The 21,275-nt window shown below is 34.8% G+C and overlaps 1 protein-coding gene across 7 annotated transcripts in view; it reads right to left on the bottom strand.

Annotated features, from left to right (window-relative positions):
* Positions 1–21,275, bottom strand: part of TUSC3 (tumor suppressor candidate 3) — a 258,418-nt gene that overhangs the window by 149,395 nt on the left and 87,748 nt on the right. For all 7 annotated transcript variants that reach the window (XM_078069676.1, XM_078069677.1, XM_078069678.1 and 4 more), the window contains exon 2: positions 6,845–7,014. In XM_078069676.1, coding sequence (XP_077925802.1) covers positions 6,845–7,014 — 170 coding nt within the window. The remainder of the gene's footprint in view (positions 1–6,844; positions 7,015–21,275) is intronic.

The following is a 21,275-nucleotide window of genomic DNA, read 5'->3' as shown; positions in this document are numbered from 1 at the left end:
TTTGACCTGTACTTAAAAAAGGATTAAAGCAAAATGTGGCAAAATGGTAATAATTAGTGAATGTTGGTAAAGGGTAGACTGGTATCCTTGTACTACTGTTTCAACTTTGCTAGGTTTGAAATTTAAAAGATGGGGGGACTAAAGCTGGGCTTATAAACATGGAAATGGAATTTGGAATATGAAAAATACAAAGAGCTCCGAAAATGCTACAATGTCACATAGATAGTAAGAGTTCATTGAAAATACTAAAAGAGTTGAGATTATCCAATCTCAAGAAGAGACACCTAGCAAGAAATTTATAAAGTTATATATATATGCTTTCACTTAAAAAAAAAAAATTAAACTAGATGGAGCTCAGCAATAAACTGAGATCTTCATTTATATTACACTAGTCATGGATTCAATCAAGCCTGACACAGTTCTCATTACCCAAACCAGGCAAAGAATGTGTGAATGTCATGAGAGTTTGCCAGTCTTTGTCAAAGAAGTGAAATACTCTGTTCAGGTAGCCATGCATATGAGGAAAACTTAAGAATTAAGGCCATGGAGAAATATTATCTAAGGAAAAAAGGAAATGATAAAAGTTATTGTCCCAAAACCATTTATAAAGAACTTACAAGTGCATCAAGTTATGTACAAGGGTGATTTTATTTATACATAATTTTCACCTTTTGTGTTCACTTTAGAATCTAATCTCCTAAGAGATGTAACCTCACTGCAGTAAAACAAAAGGCTGATGAGCTGATGAGCTCTTTTCCACATAGTTTTGGCCAGCCATTTAAATTGCCAGTCTGTTATGAGATGGCTACTCTGAATGAAAGCTTTTCATGATCTAAAGAGTTTAAGAAATGCTGGCAGATGGATCCCTGCCCTATGATTAATAATCTTAAATGGGAACACAAAATCAAAATGCAAATTACAGTTCACAGGGTAAAACCAATGATGAACATGTACACCTAAAGGAAGCATTAAACTCTTCTAGCTCTGGAGTTCCAAAACTCAACCCTGACAGCTGTGTGACTTTGGATAAATTACATAACCTGTCAGCTTTGATGTTCTTATCTATAAAATGGGTATTTTTTCAGGCCTACCACCTTGACTAGTGAGAATGACATAAGATTATATATATATATATGTATGTGTGTGTGTGTGTGTATACATATATAATAACTTAATAATGTGACCCCAATAGTTTATACATAATAATTATATTTAGGAGGAAGGAACATTCATGTGTCAATATCATAATTTATTCACGCTCCTTTTTAAAATATGTAATTGCTACTTTTTTTAATTTATTGAAGTCCAATAAGATACTAATCTCCAACATGTCACCAAAACTTTGATTATTCACGCACTCTGCTTGATTCTACATGTACTTTTTAATTTTCCTTCACCTAAATTTTTTTTCCTGCATCTATTGATCCATAGTAATAACCTTAGAAAAGGATATTTTGTTCCTAGAATTTTTAGTGAATTCTGGAAGAAATGAGTAACTTTGTGGTAGAATACACCTAATAGATTTAGCAATTATGGGAAATATTCTCTATAGTACAATTTGATAAAGGAAGTTTGGAGTTAACACTTAGGGGAGGTGAGAATTGTACTGAGTAGTCTTAATTAACAACTTTATTTTGCCAAGGAGTTTGATATTAGCATTGAGGAAGGTGAGAATTGAATTCTGAAATTTGTGAATAAACTAACTGTGTAAAAAGGAAAAGCAGAATGATTTAGTGAGAGGGCTTATAGGAAGCCAATAGCTCATTCACTAGCCTTTCAGCAAAGAAAAGCAACTGGAAAATCTAAGTATGAGTCAACTCTAAAAGAAAATTTCACTTTTCCTTAAAAAAAAAAAAAGAAGAAAAGCAAAAAACATCTCACAGAGGAAAGCAGTAAGATTTTTAAATTATAGCTATGAAAAAAATTATAGCTATGAACTTTTCAGTGATTCTGTAGAATTATAAAAAATTATAGCAGTACTATAAAAATGGTCCAAAATTCCAATGACACAGAAGGATCCAGGAAAATTTAATTCATGTTTTTAAAAAAAAAAAAAAAAGGCTACTGATGATGGGTCGGTTGCCTTTCTCAGTGAATCTGCATCTCCCCTTGAGGCTTAATTTATAATAGAGAAATAAAATTTGAATAATTTTTCTTGAAAATTTTTCTTGAAACTCCTCTCTATATTTCATCATAGTTGTCACCTTGGGATCTGTTTGATCCACACTGCCCACTATCATATGAAATACACTTAGTACTCTCTTGGCTCAATAATAGATCACAGACCACTGCTCCACCACAATTATTTAACAGATTTTCCTTTGAGATTTACTTATCCTATAGTATAAATTTATCATCCTCATCTAATAAAGTCCAAGGCATCCCTCTATCAGCTCACTTAAATTTTTTTCCTCTCCAGTTCCCTTATCATCCTGAGTAATTTCAAATACATGTTTATAACCCAGACATCACCACAGCCTTATAGTTCCTCAAATGTCTCTACAAGATCAACAATCATCTACATTATACTTCAGCAATTTACTTATTTAAAAAAACCTTTTATAACTACTTCCTAATTTTTAATCCCACTCTACTTTTACACAAATCCTGTTTTTCACTCTTATGAAAAATTTAGCTTTATTATATCACATCTAGTTTATCAGCTATCCCCGGCTTCCTCTAACCCCCCAACCAACTCTGGACCCACTGTTATATCTTTCAAATATACTCTCACTAGCACCTAAAATCATTTACCTAATCCACTTCACACCATAAACCAAACATATTAACCTCTAAGCAGAGTGTTCTTTCTCCTCCATTGCTGAGTATTGGGGAAGAAAATCATTAAATTCTACAGATTCTTCACTAAGAATTTAGGTATTATAGTTTCAAAAGGATTCTCAATGCTATATAGGTCATTCAAATAGTTAAACCTTCCCATTCCCACTGCTCCTCAATGAAAGTAAATAAATAAAAGCTATGAATCATGTACCTGCTTTTATTACCTTCCCGTTCTCTATACCGGGTGCACACTAGAACTACCTAGAGATCATATTTTTTAAAATGTCAATGTCTTGGCCCTACCCCAAAAACAATTAAGTCAGAATTTCCATGCGGGGTAGGGTGAAGAATTCCAGGTATGGGAACCATGTCTGCTCTTTACTCTTTATTTGCTTCTAAACTTTAATCTATTTTTTCTTCTCTAAAGTTATTATTTTAACTTTCTAATAACTTCAAACTTTTTCTCTTATAAATCCAAAACTTTTCTAAAATTTTCAAGTTTATTACAAAATAGGCTGTAAAAAACAGGTTATTTTGACCAATGTGTCATTAAAAAAATTAAGGCTCCATGTTCAGCAATTCATTTAATGACATAATGCATTAAGTAAAATAATACCTAAGGGATACAACATTTAACAATATGTTATAGTTTATGTCATCACAATGCATACAATTTTATATAACTGTGAAGTAAATACTTGGGTAATAAAGTCTTTCTAGTTTACAGCTACAAAAAATATAATGATCAATTAAATATACTTCCTAATGGTGGCAAATATAAGAGATTAATATATTCAATTTTTAAGAGCAAGTGATTTTCCTAAAATATATATGGTATTATAGGATGCCAGAAGACACATATTTTTAGTGGAAACTTAACTGTTACACCAAAATGCCAATTAAGGTGGTGTTTTTGTCTGAGTAGGACAGTCTGAGTATATAGACTCATCCAAATGTGCTAGCCCAATTCTGACAACACTTTTAATGCCAACTTGCATACTGGCCTTTGTATAAGATAGAAGGAGAATCCAGAATCATCTGCAATGCTGTTTTTCAAATACACTTTTTTTTTTTTAAAGATTTTATTTGTATTTATTTGAGAGACAGCAAGAGAGAGAAAGCACGAGTAGGCGGAGGGGCAGAGGGAGAAGACGACTCCCTACTGAGCAGGGAACCCACTGTGGGGCTTGATCCCAGGGTCCTGGGATCATGACCTGAGCCAAAGGCAGACACTTAACTGACTGAGCCACCCAGGAGCCCCTCAAAATACTTTTGCTCACCATCTTCTCTACCCACTTTTAGACATGCCCCCAACATACAGTCATTATTAGATCATAATAAGATCCTTCTAGAAAATGTTGAGACACTGAAATTCCCTTTCTGCAAACTAGTCTGAGTGAAACTATTTTCTTTCATTGACCCATGTTACTAATAACTTCAGTTTCCACTAGAATTCACAATGATTTAAATTCTGAAAGTCTACAAATGACTATACAATGTGGATAGTCACTAAGTGGAACCACCACATAAAAAGTGTTCTTGAAAAAGTGTTCAGCCAGAAAGAGACACCCTGAATTGTCCTTAGCCATTGAGGAATTGAAATATGTAATTTAAAATCACGAGGCCCAGATGGTTTCACTGAAGAATTCCATCAAATACTTAAAGAATTAACACAATCTTGTAAAATTGTTTAATCTTACACAATCTCTTCTAGAAAGTAAATGAGGAGGGAACATTTCTCAACTCATTTTATGAGGCCAGTATTAGCCTAATACCAAACTAGACAAAAAGCAGTATAAAAAATGAAAAGTACAGATAAATAGCTATCATGAACTTAGATGCAAATTTCTAATAGACTTTTATTAGTAAACAGAATCCACAATACATAAAAGAAGTAATATACCATAATTAAGTAGGATATATTCCAAAATGCAAGGCTGATTCAATATACAAAAATCAATTACTATAAAGCACTATATCAAGCATCTAAAGGTGTAAAATCATATCAATTCACACCAAAAAATTTTGATAAAATCCAACACCCATTCATGATCAAAACTCTCATCAAACTAGTAGAGAACTTCCTTAACTTGATAAAGAACATCTTCAAAAATCTTACAGCTAGTACCATCATTAATGATTAAATACTTTCTTCCAAAGATCAGATTAAAATGTAAAACAAAAAACTATAAAACTTTCAGAAAAAAAAAAATTAGAGAAAAACTTTGGGATACAGGGCTAGGCAAAGAGTTCAACTGGATAACAAAAGTAAGCTACAAAATAGGAAACTGGTAAATTGGACTCATAAATTAAAATCTGCAAAAGATCAGTCATGAACATGAAAAGATATGCCATAGACTAGGAGAAAATATTTGAAAACTACATGTCTGACAAAGGACTAGTATCTACAATACATAAAGAACTCTCAAAACTTAGTAAAAAATCTGATTAGAAACAGGCAAAAGACATGAACAGATAGTTCATCAAAGATGTGATGATATACAGATAACAAATAAACACATGAAAAGATTTTCAACACCACTGCCATTAGGAAAATGCAAAATAAAACCATGAGTTATCACTACATACTTAGCAAATTGAGTAAAGTAAAATAGTGACAAATGCTGATGAGGATATGGATAACCTAGACCACTCATACACTGCTATAGGAAATGTAAAATAATACAGCTACTCTGGAAAACATTTAGGCAGTTTCTTACAAAGCTAAACATGCAACTACCAAACAACCTAGCCATCATGGAGAAATAAAACCTTAAGTTCATAGAAAAACCCGTACCAGAATGTTTACAACAGTTGTATTTGTAATAGTCAAAAATTAGAAACAACCCAGATATTCTGTAACAGATGGCTGAACAAACGGCAGTGCATTCATACCATGAAATTTTACACAGTAATAAAAAGAATGACTGTTGACAAATGCAGTAACTTGGATGGATTTTGAGGGAATTATGTTAAGTTATTAAAAGCAAAACCCAAAAGATCTTTAAGGGTAGGATTCCATTCACATCACATTACTGGAACAACACAATGGAGTACAAATTCAGAATGTGGGAGTGGAATGGGAGTGGGTGGGTGGGTGTGGCTATAAAGGGCAAGAGGAGAGATTCTTATGGTGATGGAACTGTTTTGTATCTTCACAATATCAATACCAATACCCTGCTTGTGATATTATACTATAGTTTTGCAAGATGTTACCACTGGGGGTCACTGAGTAAAAGGTATGTAGGATCTCTCTGTATCATTTCTTACAATTGCATGTAAATCTACAATTATTTCAAAAACAGGAATTTTTTAAAGCATTGCTGCATATGTATTTGTACTTGTCCAAAATTTCCTTTAGTACATTCCCACTAAAAAAATATTTCATTCATTTTAAATGATTTACTTCTGTATCATAGGGAGAAATATCATTGAGGTAATGAAAAGTTAATGGACTTTTGTAGGTAAAAGTGTGTCCTCTCTATTATAAAATAGAATATGTTGAAGGAGATGACTTCATTGCCCATAAAACATAATTAGGTGACCTACAAGGCAATGTTTGAACCAAATTCTATCACATATTTACCTTCATACAGGACATAAAGAAGCAAATTTGTTTTATTACAAATGGATTGATCAATAAGTATTTTACACAATAAAAGAATATTAGCCTATCAAATTATTTTCTAAAACACACTGATTTTGAGCTTGCTTATATTTTTTAGATTTATTTATTTGAGAGAGAGAGAGCACGCACGCTCACTAGCGGGGTGAGGGGCAGAGGGAGAGAGAATCTCAAGCGGACCCTGCACTGAGAGCAGAGCCTGACCTGGGGCTCAACCTCAGGACCCATGAGATCACAACCTGAGCCAAAACCGAGTCAGACACTTAACCAACTGAGCCATGCACGCGCCCCTGATTTTGAGTTTACTTTTAAATCCACATTTATAGCTGACTATAACCTTGTACAGCTATTGAATTCTATTATACAGATTTATATATATGTAATAAATATACAAGCATATGATAATAATTTAAAAATTTTTTGGAATACATAAATTACCTGCACACAGAACACTGCCGCTGAGGCTGAAGAGCAGTGAACATAACAATCATAGAATAGTTTCGAGGTGGTGCCTTTATAAATTTTCGGAATTTATCGCCATTCATTCGGAAGATTGAGCGCCTGGAACTCCATTCCATCAGTTGTTCTACTTTTTCAGCTAAAAGATTCTGCAATTAAACACAGGAATTTAAATTTACACAAAGTTCTTCACTTTGTATTTCATATAAACTGAATTACATGAGATTGTGTCTTAACCAAAACTAATTTCTGCTAAAAGTTCTTTTGGTAAGTGTATTCATTATTAATTGACTATACATGCATAAAATATTTCATTTTATTTTTCCTAATGATCACAAAGGTTTATAAAACAGATAACAAAAGCAAAACAGTCTACCACTTCCATAAAGATGAAATAGACATGCTTTTTCCTAATCCTCCCACTAAATACAACAAAAAACTCTGGCCATAATATAAAAAAACAAACAGAAGGAGGCTCTGAGAAAGGATGTCCAGTGTTAAAAAAAAAAAAAAGAAGGAAACCCTACTTGCAACAACACAGATAAACACAGAGGATATTATGCTAAGTGAAATAAGCCAGTCACCTAAGGACAAATACGGCATGATTCCACTTGTATGAGGTATCAAAAATAGTCAAACTCATTAGAAGCAGAGATAAGAATGTTTGTTGCCAGGGGTTAGGGGAGGGGGAGATGGATAATTGTGGCTCAATGGATATAAAGTTTCAGTTATGCAGGATAAGTAAGTTCTAGAGATCCCCTATAACACAGTATCTATAGTTAACAGTAGAGTATTGTGACCTTTAAAATATGTTAAAAAGGACAAATTTCATGTTAAGTGTTTGTACCACAACCTATACACACATGCAAAGAAAACAAGGAAATTTTTAAAGGTGATGCAGGTGTTTAGTACTTTGTGGTAATGGAATCACAGATGTGTAGTACATATGTCAAACTCACTGATACATATATCAAATGTGTTCAATGTTTTGTATATCAATTATAACCCACAGCTTAAAAAAAAAAAAAAAAGGAGAAGGAGAGAGAAGGAGAGGCAGGCCTCTTACCCTGAGTTAGGGTAAAACTTGGTGAATTGCTCTGCACCTACTTGAGGAAGAGAAAAGATAAATCAAAAGAAATGAAAGAGAGGAGGGAGGAAGGGGCAGTAGCTTGGTCAAAGAGCAACATGCTTAATTAGTAGTGGGACGGAACATTCAGGTAAGTGCACAACGGCAGACTGACAGTATAAAAAAGAAGTATTATAGCTAATTACTGGGATAATTGTTACTAAAAAAACCACAAAATTTTACCTTAACTAAAAGGTATTCATTGAAATTCATTCTAATCTCAAAACAAATTACTTGGATTTGATTATATTTGACTTTGGGCCTTTAATTCTGACAGCAAATATAATATGAATATATTTCCATACAAAACAATACTCTTGTTAAACTGAAAATTAAAACTTATTTTAGAAGATACTGCTCTGCTTCATCAATACACACAAAACAGCTAAAACCTAAGCAGGACTTTTACTAACTTTTCTTGGTTTGAATTCTGAGAAATAAAGTGAGAGTATTTTCCATGTTAAGCATAATTTACTAGTGTTTGTCTTACTATTTTAAAATCTTCAATTGTTTACCCTAACACTCAGTGAGTTAATTCAGTATCTATAAATTCTTCTGAAATAATTTTAAAATAATAAAATATATACTACATAAATAAAATATTTTATTTATAAGAAGGACTGTGACCCTCTATGTAGAGACAGAACCTCCAGACTGGAAATTGAGCAAGATAATAAACACTCATGAGGGCAGAAGGGAATTGGTCTAAACAACAGCTACTTATCTGCAAGTTCCTAGGGTATTTTCATATACTTTTCTCAATAAATACAAACACACACTTTCTTTTTAAACTCTCTATTTCTAAAGTAATCTTACTCTATTTGTTCTTGTTTTTAAAAAAGTCACATCATTACGTCAATATGTATCTTTCAAGGCATTAAATAACTGTGAAAGGCAGAGGATTTTGCTCTACTTCTACTTTTTGAGTTATCAAGGAAGCAAGCCAGTTTCATGGATGCTGGCAAAAACAAGAATCCTGAGTCAGAAATAAGACTTTTTTTCTCTAACAAGGTTTATTTTTTTCTAGCTTTACTGGTATTATTGTATAATTAATCAAGTATCAGTAACCAAGTATAACTGACCCAACTGTAAGATATTTAAATTTTATAACATGATGATTGGATATACATATACATTGTGAAAGGGTTCCCTCCATCTAGTTAATTATCACATCCATCACCTCACATCGAATACCTTTTTGTCTTTGTGTGTGTGCTGTGTATGTGAGAACACTTAAATTCTACTCTCAGAAAATTTCAACTACACAATACAGTGTTATTAACTATAGTCACCATGTTATACATTAGACCCTCAGACCTTATTCATCTTACATCTGAAAGTCTGTACCCTCTTACCAACCTTTCCTTGCCCCCCCGCCACAACGCTTGTATGTGCCCCAGCCCCCGGCAACCACTTTTCTACTATTTGATTCTATCATTTAGAATTCTTTTTTAAATTCAACATATAAATGATTCCATTTTATACATGCACACATCACATTTTTTTATTATTGTTATGTTAATCACCATACATCATTAGTTTTTGATGTAGTGTTCCATGATTCATTGTTTGCATATAACACCCAGTGCTCCATGCAGTACATGCCCTCTTTAATACCCATCACCAGGCTAACCCATCCCCCCGCCCCCCTCCCCTCTAGAACCCTCTGTTTTCAGAGTCCATAGTCTCTCATGGTTCGTCTCCCCCTCTGATGCCCCCCCTTCATTCTTGCCCTCCTGCTATCTTCTTTTTTTTTTTTTAACATATAATGTGTTATTTGTTTCAGAGGTACAGGTCTGTGATTCAACAGTCTTACACAATTCACAGCGCTCACCATAGCACATACCCTCCCCGATGTCTATCATCCAGCCACCCCAGGTGGGTGGGAGGGATGGGGTGGCTGGGTGACACACATCACATTTTCTTAATCCATTCTTATGGTACAACAGGCACCATGAGCTCCATGTTGTCACCCAAGTCCCAAGGGGCTGGAGTGGAATTGCCCAGATAGATGGTCCTCAAGCAAGCAGTTTATGCCACAGCTGAAGAACTCAAAGGTTATAAAAATCCAACCTTTTAAAGGTACTGCTAGCAAACTTGTCCAACTTCTGCTCTAGACAGAAAACTTATCTTTATTATCCTCAACAGGAAATAAATCTGTCCTGAGACTTAGAAGGAAATCTAAATTAAAGTCTAAATTCACTATCTTTCAAGGCTGTTCGTACAATATCCTTGAAAAAAATAGTCCAGATAATGCCCGTGTTCAGACATGCACAAACATGAAAGATCCATGGAGATCTGTCACCCAAAAATATCAATCAATACATTCTTTAAATCACATAATTTGAAAACATAATTTGGAAAAAAAAAAAAAAAAGACCAAGTCAAACACTTTAACAAAGTTGTCTGCTGACCTTTTAGGAGTTAAAAACCTAGTTCTGCTACACATGCCTAAAAGAGAGTATGGAGATAAACTTCAACTTGTCAAGAATAACTACCCTCTGAATGGTGGATATGGGTGGCTGACCTGATCTCACAATTGGATTCTGTCACAACACCACAATTAACTAAGAAAAACTAATCCATATATCCTAAAATATCTTCTATCAGGATCATACAGTTTAAAAAAAAATTTTAAGGCTTCCAGACTTGACACGCCACATCTAGCACTGACTTTGAGACTCTACAACTAGACAACCACTGTGCTACAGGTTTTAGCTACATAGTCACGCTTAATATCAATGTCAAAATATAACTTTTACACAATCATGCCTTGAATAAGGTAAAATTCCAATTATATATAGTTTTCCCATTGCAAATAATCTGGAAATTTTTTTTTTATTATGTTAGTCACCATATAGTACTTACTACTTTTTGATGTAGTGTTCCATGATTCATTGTTTGCATATAACACCCAGTGCTCCATGCAGTACGTGCCCTCCTTAATACCCATCACCAGGCTAACCCATCCCCCTACCCCTCTCCTCTCTGAAACCCTCCGTCTATTTCCCAGAGTCCATAGTCTCTCATGGCTCGTCTCCCCCTCCAATTTCTCCCCCTTCATTTTTCCCTTCCTTCTCCTAATGTCCTCCGTGCTATTCCTTATGTTCCACATATGAGTGAGAATATTTTTTAAAAAAGAAAATACCCATCAGTCCCACCAGTGTGCACCAGCCTGACAGACTACAGTTGACCCTTGAACAGTACAGGTTTTAAACTGCATGTGTCCACTTATAAATAGGATTTTTTTCAATAAATATATGGGAAATTTTTTGGAGATATGAGACAATTTGGAAAACTTGCAAAATGAGTGGCTTAGAAATACTGAAAAAAATTAAGAAAAAAGTTATGTATTATTGTGAAAATACAGTATAGAATACAAACAACATACAAAATAAGTGTTACTTGACCTTTGTTGACTGGAAGCCCTACCTATGACATCAGTAGTCAAAATACTTTGTATGCTGTTTGTATTCTATACAGTAGTTAGACTCAAAAGTTGTACTTGGATTTTCAGCTGTGTGGGGGTCGGCACCTCTAATTCTTGTGTTGTTCAGGGGTCAACTGTATCAGTATTTTTGTTCTTACCGTGCTTAGAAGCATGGTATTGGTGTGAAATGCTAATGCTACCTGCTATGTCCTCATGTATTTGGGTGAGTTTCACTACACCTTCACCAGATTAGGGTGTTCGTTCTCACTCATAACCTCTCTCAATAACTAAAATGGTTTCTCATTGTTTTAGTCTGCACTGTTATTTTCTGGCAAAATGGAACAATTTTCCCCAATTCTACATATCAGTTCTACATCTTTTACTAGTTATCTCATGTCCTTTATCTTTCATCTACTCACAAATGTAATTTATTAGATAGAAGAAGTTTAGATATATGTAATAAAACCCTTTCTATAATAACAAATTAAAATAGCACTAGGATTAGATTTTATCACTTCTAAATTATCTTCTTTTTGCTTACAGGGTAAACATAGAGACAATAAGAAAAGTAATGTTTTAAAAATATCTATTTAATTATATCTTGTGAATTACTTTTGTTTAAAAAGTCTCAATTTATTACATGAAAAATCTCAATTCTTTAAAATCTAAAAAAACAAATCCATGTTCTGGAGCCACAATGAATAACAAATGATGGTGCCATTAATAAGTCTCCCTCCTGTTCTAATATCCTAACTGCTTTATTAATCAAACAAGTTTCTCTCTTAATGTGATTATTCAAACCAAACACCAGTAAAATCCACTGGTAAAATTTTCCTATGCACTCTAAGTACCAAACCACTTTTAATGTATTCTTCCAAAATGTTAAGCATGAGGGATGACTGAAGTATTCTCTCTCATGACTGTGATGATAGAACCACAACTATGCATTTGTCAAAACCCAAAGAAATATATGACATAAAAATGAATTTTAAGTAATTATTTTTAAAAATTCAACCGGGGTGGAGGAGATTGCAAAATGAAATATAAACCTTAAAAAATTAAGCTAACTGTATTATAAATCAAGAATATACACATAACTTTGGAAAAGAGTATTTGATTGGATGTGTACATACACACATATACACATATATACACACTTATACATAAAAATAGAGATACATATATATTTATAGGTAGATACAGATAAAACTATGGACCTGTATGAATGCATGGATCAGTATACATATATTTCCAGCTCTATCCAATGAGAAGGTTGGGGAGCAATGACATCCCAATACAATGAGCACACATGGCACCAAGATCTTTGTTTCTAAAGATCATTCTCCGTTAAAGAGACCCAGGCTTTCTTAGAGTAGCAGCTGATTAAAAGTCTGAGACAGAGAAAAACAACATGAGACCAGATTATCTCATAGTACCAGAGAGTAAAGAAGTGCTCAAGAAAGGCATGTCAAAGGGCACAGGAACCAACTGGAAAAAGCTCCCAATAACCAAAGCTGAAAAATGTAAGCAACAAGAAAAATGACAATAGTATTGAATTCTAAATCACATAATAAAAAAAAGTCCATGAGTCCATACTTACATATATAAATAACTTAATGAATAAACAAACAGGAGAAAGGGATTGCTCTTCCTCAGAGAAGAATTCCAAATAATAAAGGAGAGGTAGCAGGGGTAATAGAAATACCACAATTAGTAATATACACTAATGGGTTCTAAGCTTAATAGGTAAAATTTTGAGGAGAAACATATTTGCATAGTCTCGAAGTACCTGCCCAAAGATGTTTAGTAATTATCAATAGAAAAATAGTACTGTGATAATAGAGAAACCTAGTGGACACCTCATCCAAGTAATCAGTGTTAACAGTATCAGTAATAAGGCTTATCAACATCATGTATTCCTTGATACAATCTATTGACAAGAACGTATCACCTCTGTGGTATTCTTGCCAAAAACACATAACCTCAATCTAATCATGAAAAAACATCACAGAAACCCACATTAGTAACATTCTACAAAATAACTGACTAGTACTCTTCAAAGGTATCAAGTTCATGAAAGATAAGGAAAGACAGAGAACTGTCATAGACTGGAAAAGACTAAAGAGACATGACAACTAAATAGGATGTGGAACTCTGGAATGGATCCTAGAACAAGAAAGTGACATTAGTCAAACAACTAGTGACATTTAAATGTCTATAGGTTGGTTAATAATACTGAGCCAATGTTAACATCTTATTTTTGAAACTGAAAATATTGTTAACCCTGGGAGACACTGAGTGAAAAGCATATGGGACCACCGCACAACTTCTGCAACTTTTCTGTAAGTTTAAAATTACCGCTGACCCTTGAAAGACCCTGGGCTTAGTGGCCCTGACCCCCCACACAGCCAAAAATCCACCAGTAACTTCTACCTCCCCAAATAGAATACTATTAGTAGTAGACTACTACTACTACTACTACTAATAGACTATGTTGACAGGAAGCCTTATTGATACCATAAACAGTCTATTAACAAATATTCTGTATGTTATATATATTATACACTGTATCCTTATAACCAAGTAGCTAGAGAAAGAATGTTAAGAAAATCATAAAAAGGAGGAAATATATTTACAGTACTGTACTGTAAAAAATCCGCATATAACTGGACCTGCACAGTTCAAACTCATGTTGTTCAAAGGTAAACTATATTTCAAAATAAAAAAGGAAAAGCATAAATATAAGATATAAAAATACATTATATCCCTAAATTTTTTAATGCACACTGGTTTCACCTCTTGCTCAGTCTATGTTGGAATGAAAACCTCTGCTCTCGAAGTTCAGAGAGAGAAAATTACAGGCTAGTGTTGCTTTACCCTAGCCCATTTTCAAAATGAATATTAAAATTTTTGGAAATATTATGATCAGGATCATGAAGGTGTGAAAAAAAGAAAACAATCAGGCAAAACTCAGATCAACAGATTTTGATAGACTTCGCTGGGAAATCCTCAGGATGATACGTGAAGCACACACTGAAAAACTGAAGCACAGCTCCAAAAGTGCACATATTTATACATGTGAGTCATTCTCTAATTCAAAAAAATATTTACTATCTCCTATGTGCCAGGCACAGAACTAGCACCTGAGAATGTAAGAGTAAAATCTGATAAAGTCCTGATGTCACTGACGTTATAGAGTGATGTTTCTTAAATTTTAATAGTGTGCTGATCCCTTTTTAAAGAAAAGAAATCCTTGCAGCACCTGATCCCAGGTGTCTTAATTATTTTTACTATATTATTCCAATATGTAGAAATATAACAGGTATAAACTTTGGCTTCTATATTTAGATGTGTAACTTTTTTTGATATAGACATGAACTTTTTAAGTTTTTTATTTTAATTCCAGTATCGTTAATAGTGTTATATTAGTTTCAGGTGCACAATATAGTGATTCAACCATTCCATACATTACACAGTGCTCATCAAGTGTACTCTTTAATCTCCGTCACCTGTTTCACTCATCCTTCCTACCACCTCCACCCAGTAACCATCACTTTGTTCTCCACAGTTAAGAGTGTGTTTCTTGGTTTGTCTCTTTTTTCCTTTGCTCATTTGTTTTGTTTTTTAAAGTCCGCACATGAGTGAAATCATATGGTATTTGTCTTTCCCTGACGGGCTTACTTAGCCTAGCATTATACTCTCTAAATACATCTATGTTTTGCAAATGGCAAGATTTCATTCGTTTTATGGCTGAATGATATTCCACTGCATATATATACCACTTCTTCTTTATCCATTAATCAATCAATGGGCACTTGGGTTGCTTCCATAATTTGGCTATTGTAAATAATGCTGCAATAAACATAGGAACGCATGTATCTCTTCGAATTAGTGTTTTTGTATTTGGGGGGTAAATACCCAGTACTGCAATTACTGGATCATAGGGTAGTTCTATTTTTAACTTTCTGAAGAACCTCCATACTGTTTCCCACAGCAACTGCACCAGTTTGCATTCCCACCAACAGTGCATGATGGTTCTTTTTTCTCCAAATCTTTGCCAATACTTCTGCAAAGCAAAGGAAACAATCAACAAAACTAAAAGGTAACCTACTGAATGGAAGAAGATATTTGCTTAAGGACTGAGCCACTCAGGCGCCCCTGGAAGAAGATATTTGCAAGTGACATAATGGATAAAGCATTAGTATCCAAAACATACAAAGAACTGATACAACTCAAAACCCAAAAAACCAAATAATTCAATTTTAAAATGGGCAGAAGACAGGAGCAGATACTTCTCCAAAGAAGGCATACAGATAACCAAAAGACACATGAAAAAGATGTTCAACAACACTCATCATCAGGGAAACGCAAATCAAAACTACAATGAGATATCATCTCCCACCTGTCAGAATGACTTAAAAACACAAGAAACAAGTGTTGGCGAGGATGCAGATGCACAACTTTTATTTAACTAAAATAAAACAAATTTAAAACTATATACAAAGGTAATGTCAAAACTTACTAATAAAATCAAACATCAATATGGTAAATGATGATGTTTAGTGAAGCCTAAAATGACACTGACAGCACTATTAATGAAGGTATATGTTCTTTATACTGGTTGTGTAATGATTTTTTTTTTTTTTTTTGCTATTTGGTGAGATAATTGTGCTATAAAAGAAAACAGAGGCAAAATCATAAAAGCCTTAAATGATTAAAGGCTAAGCCAAGATGTGGAAACAAACTAAGTGTCCCTTGACAGATGAACGGATAAAGAAAATGTGAAATACACACACACACAAAATGTAGTATCATTCAGCCTTAAAAAAAAAGGAAATCTAGCCATTTGCAACAACGTGAATGAACCTGAAGGACATTAAGCAGAATGAAGTAAGCCAGATACAGAAAGACAAGTATCACATAATGTCACTTACATGTGGAATCTAAAAAAAAAAAAAAAATTAGAAGGAAAAAAGTCATACAGTAACAGAAAGTAGAATGGTGGTTACCAAGAAGCTGGGGGGTGGAGGGTGAGGGTAGATATTGATCACAGGGTACAAACTTTCAGTTATAAGTTCTGGAAACTAAATAAACAGCATGGTGACTAAGTTAATAATAATAATAATAATGTATTATATACTTGAAATTTGCTAAGAGAGCGATCTCAAATACAATTAACATTAGAACAAGGGTTTGAACTGGGTGGGTCCACTTATATGTGGGTTTTAATTTTTTTTGCTTATTTTAAGAGTTAATAGCAAAAGCCACAAGTTATTTATTTATAACCTCCTACCCCAGTCACCACAGGACCAAATCACAGGCAACTGGTGCAAAGGTGGCACCTAATGCCTTCTGAGTACCTGGGAGGCCTGCAGAGACCTTTCGTAGCCGGAAGGGCAGGACCAGGCAGGGCTAAGGTCACAGTAGAAAGAGTGGTCTGGGGGGGGGGGGGGTGCCCCAGGCCTGTGGGCAGCAGGCTGGGCTGAAGAAGGGGGCAAGTATGGCTCCACGCCCCACCAAGAGCCCTGTCCCCCAAGTCCTCCCCTTCAGGGGCGGCCCCCTAGCCTTAGGGCCTGCCTTTCCCGGACAGGGCAAGACACCTGGCTGCCGAGGCACCACAGCCTGACAGCCTCTGTGGGCCAGCGCACTCTCATGGGGCTGCACATGCCGACGGCCACCGGGTGGTGGTGAACCTCCAGGCAGATGGGCAGCTGCATTGTGCCTCCCGGCTGTTACTGCCCTCAGGCCCACCCAGCAGCTGATGCCTTTGAGCTGAGGCCAGCAGACTAGGGAAACACTGCCACTAGACACAGTGCTATAAATTATTTTCTCTTCCTTATGACTTTCTTAATAATTTTCTTTTCTCTGGCTTACTTTATTGTAAGAATACAGTATATAATACATATGACATACAAAATAAGGGTTAATTTTCTTTTTATGTTATCAGTAAGGCTTCTGGTCAACACTAGATTATTAGTAGTTAAGTTTGGGGGAGTCAAAAGTTATAGCAGATTTTCGACTGCATAGGAGTGGGCGCCCCTAACCCCAGAGTTGTTCAAGGGTCAAGTGTATCCTCACCACAATAAAAGAAATGGTAACTATGGGAGATGACAGATATGTTAATTAGTTTGTGGTAATCATTTCACAGTGTATATATCAAAACATCATGTTGTACACCTTAAATATAAGTAATTTTTGTCAAAAATATTTAAGTTAAAAAGTTAAAGGCTAAGGACTTTTGTTTTGGAAAGATTCCTCAAGCTGCAAGGCTGAGAACCGAACAGAAGAGGGAAGAGTCAGCTGAGAGGCAGTAGAAGTCAGCTTAAAATGATAAGCACATAGAGCAGAGCAGAAGCAGTACACAGGGAGAAGTAAGAGATGAGAGAAATGTAGGCAATCGAATCAATAGGACTTGGTGATCATGAGGGAAAAAAAAGTGAAGAGGGTGGAGGGTGAAGTCAAGAATGATACTAAAGTTTCTGCTTTGAGCATGGAGGTAAACAATTTCCTCATTCACTAAGACAGGAAAGCACAAATAGAAGAGCAAGTTTGTAAGAAACTGAGTTCAGTTTTGGATGTTGATGACCCTCTATTTAAGGTCAGGGACTGTGTGTGGTCTGTTTGTTCACTCCTGAATTCTGGACACCTAAAAGAGCACCTAGCACACAGCATGCATCAATAAATATTTGCAGAATAAATCAACAAAATTATAGCATGCTAATAAAAGTATGTTGACTTTCATGTTCCAACTTCCCTGAAAGACACAAAAAGTAGAGAGAATGGGGGGGGGGGGACCTTCAGCGCCTACCCAGTGGACAGAAGAGAATCTACATGGCGCACAGAACCAAGATCACTATTGGCCCTAATCTCTATTTCACTAGTTTCACCTCCTACTGTTACCTCATTCTCTACCTATACCACCTCATATATCTTATAACTGCATTGGGAGTATCTAAGAACCAGTATTTTCCTTAATAAATTTTTCGCACAGTTCTAACATGAAGACTAAGTTGAGAAGCCACTGCTTTAATCAATCTTAGAAACATGGCATTTATTTTTACATCACCAGACTAGCACAGAATATGTACTTCACCCTTTTCCACTGCCAGTCCCTGGTGAATGTATCCTTGTCCTAAAGGGACAACTCAAATAAAACCACATTCAAGGATTCTTTCATAAAGCTCCTGAGGGACCTCAGTCCCTCCCCTTTGTAGAAACTAGCAGACCACCTACCACACGCATCGTCATGCTCTACTTGTATGCTGCCTCCCCTATTACCCTAGTTTAAATTTTATATGCAAATATATACCATTAATTATAAGCTTCTAAGATAGAAATTAGTCACTATTAAAAGGCAGTAAAGAATAAGACCTCTATTTTTTCTTTTTCTTTTTTGAGTATTTCTAAACATTTCTATACACTAGGTTATTTACCTTTATTCCATTCTCTACCCATAAGAAGCAAAGAGATCAGTTTTTATATCTCCTACCTAAAACATCTTTTCCCTGTTTTAAAGCCAACAATACAAAAGTCAGAGACACTTGAAATTAAAATATATACCTCTGTGGGGCACCTGGGTGGTACAGTCAATTAAGCATCCGACTCTTAGTTCAGACTCAGGTCATGATCTCAGTGTCATGAAATCGAGCCCCATGTCAGGCTCTAAGCTCAGTACCAAGTGTGCTTGAAATTCCTCTCTCCCTCTCCCCTCCCCCCCCCCCGCACACACGCTCTCTCTCTCCCACTTCTCTCTCTCAAATAAATAAATCTTAAAAAAAATAAAATATATACCTTTGATTTATTTCTGAATGGTCTCATCTGTGCACACAAGAAAAACCCAAGGAAACACTAAAGGCATACAAGTAACTATGTTAACTATATAAATGACGTTTATAAACGAAGGAAAAAATAAAACCTACACAAGCTAAATTAAGATTTTTTACTTCCCACCTCACTAATGTCAATATATCATCACTGATAAAGACACAGACAATGACATTTAACCACATTCATTACAGAAAACAATTTATTTTTAAAATGTACCATCATCATCTGTACCATAATATATAAGGCTCCAAATCAATGGAAAAGAACAAATATTTAGTAATTACTTCCAATGTATCAGGCACCGTACTAGGCATGCCCCATTTTACAATGTGTCAGGTGCCATACCAACAACCCCACTCTACAGAGAAAAAATTCAGGTTCAGAGAATCTAAATTACTTACTTGAGATCAAATTAATAAGTAGTTAAAAGGGATTCAAACTTGGCTTCTCTATCATTAATGCCTGTGCTGTTTTCTCTATGTAATGAGATGTGTGTGTACGTATGTTATACAGATACACATATGTATGTATATTATATACATATATTTTATATTATACGCATACACATATGCAATATTTTTTTAAATTGGAACTATTTAAACAAAATTAGACTTTCTACCCAGTGAGACAGTTTATTGTAAAAGTTCTTCTAATTTAATTCCCTGACTAAGCCTAGAAAGTAATTCTTTGTAAGCATGCATGATATATGGCAAGAACTAGGCCAGATAAACAATCTTAAACCAGTACAATTACATAAATGCCACTCAGAGAAAGGAAAATGTATAATACTTGCAGGTTATTCAAATTTGAGTTTGAATCCAGATCCACACCTCAAAGCATATATAAAATTTAATTCCAGATAGAATTTCAGACACAAATATGAAAGGCAAAACAAAATCTTTAGAACTAAATGTAAGTTAGAATCTTCGTGGCTTGGGGATATACAAAGACTTAAAAAGAAAGAAAAAAAGTGTTAACCATAAAAGAAAAACATTGATAAGCTGAACTTTATTAACTTCTGGAAGATACCATAAAGAGGGAAAAGGTGAGTCACAGATGGGAGAAGATATTGGCAATACACATATATGACAAAGACTTTGTAAGAAGACTGTATAAAGAACTCCTTACAATTCAGTAAGAAAAAGGCAGACTAGCTGATTTTTTAAAAAGCACAAAAAGTTTTGAACAGGCACTTCCCAAGAAAAAATATCTGCAAACATTAGAAAAAGTGCTCGATATGATCATTCATCAAGTAAATGCAAACTAAAACCATAATGTGATAATACTATGTACCCACCAGAAAGGCTACAAGGGAAAAACAGACAATCCCTGATGTCCTACATAGTTAAATGGAGTGTAAAATGGTACAATGGATTTGAAAATTATTTGACAGGATGTATTATGAACCAATAATTCCATTCCTAGATCAATATCTAATAGAAATGCATATAGGAATGCTCTTGAAAAGGCAAATATATGCATATTCATAGCAGCATTATTCTTAAAAGTTCCAATTTGGATACAACTCAAAGCTCATCAACAGAATGGATTAATAAATTGTGGTATGTTCATATAACACATACTATACAGCAATAAGAATGACTAAACTACAACTACTTGAAAAACTTGGATGAATTTCACAAATGTAATGAGTAGAAAAGTATAGCCCCCACTATTCAAAAACAAAGGTAATCTATAAAAATAAAAGTCAAGACTGTCATTAACTTTGGGAGTGGGGATGGGTAATAACTGAATGGCTAACTTCTGGGATTCTGGTAATGTCAGTTTCAAAAAAAAAAAAAATCACCAAACTATATAGTTATAACTTACGTATTTTTCTGATTTTAAAAAGTACCCCATGGGGGCGCCTGGGTGGCTCAGTTGGTTGAGCGGCTGCCTTCGGCTCAGGTCATGATCCTGGAGTCCCTGGATCGAGTCCCGCATCGGGCTCCCTGCTCGGCAGGAAGCCTGCTTCTCCCTCTGACCCTCCCCCGTCTCATGTGCTCTCTCTCTCTCTCTCATTCTCT

This window comes from Halichoerus grypus, chromosome 3 (assembly GCF_964656455.1).
Source record: "Halichoerus grypus chromosome 3, mHalGry1.hap1.1, whole genome shotgun sequence".
Lineage (NCBI taxonomy): Eukaryota > Metazoa > Chordata > Mammalia > Carnivora > Phocidae > Halichoerus > Halichoerus grypus.
The sequence above is the reverse complement of the archived record's forward strand: the minus strand, read 5'-3'. Positions and strand labels throughout refer to the sequence as shown.